General features: G+C 42.9%; 2 protein-coding genes across 3 annotated transcripts; one reads left to right on the top strand and one right to left on the bottom strand.

The window, feature by feature from the left end:
• The first annotated feature begins 1622 nt into the window (after positions 1-1622).
• On the top strand, positions 1623-2552 carry LOC123119901 (uncharacterized). Its single transcript, XM_044539867.1, has 2 exons — positions 1623-1831; positions 2028-2552. Exons 1-2 carry the CDS (start codon positions 1791-1793, stop codon positions 2287-2289), a joined length of 303 nt encoding a protein of 100 aa, XP_044395802.1. The 5' UTR covers positions 1623-1790; the 3' UTR covers positions 2290-2552.
• Positions 2553-2781: 229 nt separating this feature from the next.
• Positions 2782-4759, bottom strand: LOC123119902 (protein TRIGALACTOSYLDIACYLGLYCEROL 5, chloroplastic). Of its 2 annotated transcripts, XM_044539868.1 has the most exons (4): positions 4607-4741; positions 4449-4493; positions 3248-3280; positions 2782-3169 (listed from the first exon to the last, which is right to left on the bottom strand). In XM_044539868.1, the coding sequence occupies exons 1-4, from the start codon at positions 4644-4646 to the stop codon at positions 3006-3008; spliced, it is 282 nt and encodes a 93-aa protein (XP_044395803.1). In that variant the 5' UTR covers positions 4647-4741; the 3' UTR covers positions 2782-3005. The 2 variants fall into 2 exon arrangements, with proteins under 2 accessions (XP_044395803.1, XP_044395804.1); XM_044539869.1 differs by lacking the exon at positions 4449-4493 and having other exon boundaries at positions 2842-3169; positions 4607-4759.
• Positions 4760-5288: the final 529 nt, after the last annotated feature.

Genomic DNA, 5288 nt, shown 5'->3' on the forward strand with positions numbered 1-5288 from the left:
ATCTTCTACAGTACCTTGCCTACCCAGCGCCCCTCTTCTATGCGCAAGCTATTCTAGACACCGCTGCATCCTACCCAACGAAAAAAGTAGCGCCGACTTTAGAATACGCTATTAGCAAGACGTTCTACACTGTTTTATTTGACGAGCTATTCCTCGTGACGCTATAGCGCACTATTTTTTCTAGGATTGTTTTATTTGGCGAGCTATTCCTCGTGACGCTATAGCGCGCTATTTTTTCCAGTAATCCACGGCTAGCCGGCTACAAAGCCAAAGCCGCCTGTCCACCACAATTATTACCTGAGATCTGGTACTTAGATGCGGTGCAAAGGCTGGGAGAGTCACTCCTCCATTATTCACAAAAATAACTCTTTTTTGCTTGCAGGAGGTCACTGAAACAGAACAGACGAACTGATGTTTGGGAGTTATGTGATTTATCTTTAAACTGCAGCTACTAGTGACGTAAGAATGCAGGGACTTTCTGGAATTTATTTAATCATTAGCGCACAGGTATTTTCGCAGAGCAAAGTTTCACTTGTAGCATATTTTCTCCTGAAGGCCTCAAAGATTTACTATTATATCAGAGCTTCTAGTACTACTGAAATCCACAGGGTATATTAGATGTTACGTTATACACCAACACGCCATCCTGTACCGTAGCCTTCCACTGAAACCAAAAGAGAGAACAGAAGGACGGGAACCGCCGGGAATAAGATCATGAGCTTTATTCTTGCACTATTAAAACTCTATTGCTACGACACTGATGCATGCAACATCTAAAATTATGAGGAAAAAAAAATCTTATTCTCTTTTTCTTGCCCTCTATCACTCTATGACTCCAATGTCAAATCTGAAGGGAAGAACTTACTCTCCACTCTGCCGCACGAAGAGACAAGCAACTGAAATGCTTCATCTTTAGTTCTGCACCACAGCTATGCATCCCTCAAGGAGTATCAGATCCCATACCCTCCATTATTCTGCTGAAGGATCATTAATGATGTATACAGAAAATATATGGGGAAGATGGATCAGGTCATGAGACACCATACGCGCAAGTTCTTCTGATGCCACAGACTGCACAATATCCCGCAGGCAGGCAAACACATATCTCTCATGAGAGTTTGTGGCTCGAAATCAGCAAAGGAAGTCTCAACAGATGTATAATCTGCCTGAATCCATCTATCACTGGGGTCCACATATCAGTTGCTTCTCATACGTATTAAGGAGTTCATAATAAGTTTGTGGCAGACAACATCCTTTGCAACCAGACAAGCAGAGATTTGAGAACGAAAATTCCGTAACTGCTTTTCTTCAAGCTGTGTTCCTATCTCCTCTCCCTTTCTTCATGTGAGAACTGTATTCCTTCGTTGCTAACAAGGTACAACCAGCACCAGTAGGGCTGTCTCATGATTCTCCAAGTAGAAACAGTTACTGCCATAGGACAGTACTTGGCCAGATTTGACTTCAGATTCTAGGAGCATCAGTTCTCATGGTGTTTGGTCCAATGGTGTCCAATCAAGCTCAAACCTCTGCTCAAGTAGAAGCCAACGACTGTGAATAAAATCGTTCATGATCCTCTGTAGGAGCTTGTCAAATCATTCATATCCTACCAGATGTGCAGTCCGTGTGACCCTGACCATGGTGGTAGCGTTCCAACTAGAAAACTACAGCTATATATACCAGGGTTGGGGAGGAGAGAGGTGCCAACCAAGAGGGAACTGCCATCGGCTGCTTGACACCAAGGAGGAAAGAACAAACAGCAGCAGATTTTAGCGCCTCCCCAGCCTTTGTTGATGGGCCGCAGTGCAATTGCAAAATCAACTGGTCTTCTCCGGTAAGTAGCCTCTAGCATCCCTCTAAACCTGCAATAATGAAGCTTTCAATTTGGTAGATTCCAGAACGATGACATTCAAGCATTACTGTAATCTAAAGATTGTTCATATCCTAGTGAAGAGAAACTTGAATTGCTAAATGCAACATCATTATGCTGATATGCTTCATAAAGTAACTGCCTGGATTGTGATATGCAGGGAAGTTAAGAACAGGCAAAGCTCTAACCTTACGAGCCGGGTGCAGCCAACAAAAGCAAGGTCGGCAGAGACAGCACTGTGGGTGCCACACCCAAGGACAGGGATCTACTACCCCAGGGGCTTTGAGTGGGTCATGGAGGATGTCCCAAGCAGCGCAGCAACGTTCCAGCAGACATACTGGCTCAGGAGCGGCGACGCAGAGACAGCAAGCTCCCCCACATCAACCGACGGCACAGCTGCCTTTGATAATCCATTTCTGTGAATGCATAAGAGGCTTCACACTGGAAGAATCACTGATAGCAGCAGTTCTACAAGCCACCACCATTGTTGCCAGGTCGATACATAATATGATAAACCAGCTGCTCAGTTTTCCAGCATGTAGGCACCGCATCCACCGAAAGATCAGTGTTAAACTCTGCATTAATCTTCACTATTGCATTCTCATTTTCACTGATTTTACTTAAATAAAAGCCGCACCTGATTGTAATATTTGGAACATTCTGAGCTAACAGTTTTAACTGTCAACCTTGTTGCAAAAGTTATCCTACTAATTATAATCTTCAGAAAAAATAATACAGCCTTCAGTTTTGTTTCCCCTTGTAGGGAAGAAATTATGCAGGGGAGTCAAGAGTTCACAACAGTGCTCAATGTTTTTATGCATTTTTTAGATTGTGATTAACCATATCCAGACATAATGCACTGCACACACTGAACTGCGGGTACTTAACAAGAGTAACAATAAACACTTGCAGGGTGTACCCAACCAAGAGAATGTTAATGGACAATATTAGCCAAATATAAAGACCATTATCCGAAACGAAAAAAGTACCATGGATTATCCTCATTATGTTACCATGAAAACGTCCAAGTTCATCAAAACATCAAAATGCTTTCAAACAACTTTCCAGGTAGACAATTGACTACAATCAAGGGGGCAATGGTAACATTGCCTGTGCCAATTGTATGATCGCAGCTATACTAGCCATAAGGACGAGACTTTTCAACAAGCTTTGGTGCTTCATCTCCTTCAGACTTTTTCTGAAACTCAATGCCCTGAAACTGGACCCTTGAAGATCGATATTGACAACCATAAGCATTTCCAAAGCCCCATCCTAAACCAAGACCAACTCCGCATCCCCCACCTATTCACAAAGAGGAAATTCAATTCAGTACCAATTTACTCTAGATGATGTGTATATAGTAACTGATAAGCTTTGTACCAATGCCCAAGCCGAATACGTTCAGAGGCATTCCTGTGGTAGAAAAGAAAATTAAAGCATGTTATTTTCTTACAATGAAGGTAAATAGTCAATAAGGAATAGTTACTGACATACAATAGGACCATAACTCTTCAAAGAAAGTCTGTTCCGGTAAATTTATCCCCAGACATAAGCCAGTTACAAAAAACTCTATTAGCTGGGTGCCTGGGACTACTCTGTCTACCTGTATTGGCTATGGATCGTATTATTAATTCATATTAAAGTGTAATACTACTATAGAATTGAAGCTTGGATTTTTAGCACGAAATCAGAAGAAAAAAAGAACTAGTTAAATACAACTATGTAATTGTTGATTTAATTTGTTAGACTAGTGTACAGATAGAATTAAATTTGTGGGCACAAACCTTTTGCATATAACCTTTTGGCTCCCTGGTTAAGTAGAATATTTCTGTTCCTTCTCATCCTATATTAGGTAGAACTAGGAATGCTGTTGAGAACCATCCATGTGATGTTTGGTTTAATAACTATCAACATTTGAAAGATTAGCTAGCAATGGGTGAAAGGCAAATCCATCTCAAGAACAATTAAAAAAATCGTCTACTCTACGCCTCTAGCTCAGGAGTCCGATGGATCTAACTTCGCTTATGTCCCACATTTCTATAATAATGAATGTTATGACATAAGCATTTCCATAAGATGCTTCCAAAGCATGCTTCATATAATATTGGACCAACTTAGATGTTGAGGAACAAGTTCTACAGTACAAAAACATGCTTACATGGAAAACCGGCTTCATATCATATTGAATCTTGCGGCATAAGCATTTCTGTGCGTACAACATATTATCATACAATTTTGGTACGATGGTTGAAATCCACCGTCCATTTTATCACGTCTGTGGGCAGTGGTGATCCATCGTCGTAACAAGTTAGACCAATTTCATCGTACACAAAGCTGTTCCGTTATTTCTTTGTGACTCCATATAACAATTAACTCCATCTGGAGGCTTTTGGTAACCAATTCGCATGCATCTTACTGGTTATGAAGCGGGTAAACAGATTCCCTTTTGTACGGAGTGGGACTGCTAAACAGCGAAATCTATAAGCAAAAATCAAGAGCAATTCTCCCGAATATGCTTGAACGAGAAGCGATTCCAAGTTCTCGCCCCTCCCTTAAAACTTGAGCGGTGTAAAAACCTCACCCCCGAACCCCCATCCGACTCCGAATCCGCAGCCGACGCCGAAGCCTGCGCCGATTTCAACAGACAGAGACAAGATCAAGAAACCTAAAACGGAGCAAGCACCAAATCGCCGCAAGAATGCAAGATCCAATAATGAAGAATCAAGGTCAGCCGCTTACCGAGCCCAATCCCAGGGCCACTGAAGGTGGAGACGACCATGGATGGATGCCTTCCCGCTTCGCCGGTGGTGCTCCGGGGTTGGATGGGACGATGAGCGAGCCGATGGGAAAGCGGCACTTCGGTGGTCTTGACAACACGGTGACGTCAGCAATCAGTGGGCCGCGACTGGCCGGGCCAAGTTTTGGGCGGGCCCAAGGATCAGCCCGGTAGCATTTTTCTCACATGCTACGCACTACCGTTGACGTTGTTCCTGCTTTCTGAGAGCGCCACTTCGCACGCTCTCAGCCATTCGCCACGTGTCGCGCTCTGGACGCTTCTTTCGGATTTTATTTTTTTATTTTTTCGCACGCGTTTTCGGCTTTTTAAACGTTTTTCCCGGGTTTTTTCGACGTTTTGGTTTTTCCCCGGTCTTTCTTAGCTTTTCGACCAAAAAAAATTTGCACGAAAAAACGCGTTTTCTTTTTTTCCCCTTTTGCGAAAGTCACGGTTTTTTTTTCCGCGAGAGTCATGGCCGTGCCTTTCGGAAACGAAAAAAACGCGTTTTCTGTTTTTTTTTCTTTCGCGAGAGTCACGGTTTTGCTTCCGCGAGAGGCACAGTTGTGCTTTCGCGAGAGTCACGGACGTGCCTCTCGAAAAGGGAAAAACAAAACGCGTTTTCTATTTTTTTTTCTTTCGTGAGAG

This window comes from Triticum aestivum, chromosome 5D, assembly GCF_018294505.1.
Source record: "Triticum aestivum cultivar Chinese Spring chromosome 5D, IWGSC CS RefSeq v2.1, whole genome shotgun sequence".
Classification (NCBI taxonomy): domain Eukaryota; kingdom Viridiplantae; phylum Streptophyta; class Magnoliopsida; order Poales; family Poaceae; genus Triticum; species Triticum aestivum.

Bases quoted from the DNA above. Each gene is read 5' to 3' on its own strand.
- LOC123119902 (XM_044539868.1), bottom strand. From the start codon at position 4,646: ATGGTCGTCTCCACCTTCAGTGGCCCTGGGATTGGGCTCG. The intron at 3,281-4,448 runs GTGAGGTTTTTA...TTTCTACCACAG, and splicing joins AGTCGGATGGGGGTTCGGGG to GAATGCCTCTGAACGTATTC. The intron at 3,170-3,247 runs GTACAAAGCTTA...CTTTGTGAATAG, and splicing joins CGTATTCGGCTTGGGCATTG to GTGGGGGATGCGGAGTTGGT.
- LOC123119901 (XM_044539867.1), top strand. From the start codon at position 1,791: ATGGGCCGCAGTGCAATTGCAAAATCAACTGGTCTTCTCCG. The intron at 1,832-2,027 runs GTAAGTAGCCTC...TGTGATATGCAG, and splicing joins AAATCAACTGGTCTTCTCCG to GGAAGTTAAGAACAGGCAAA.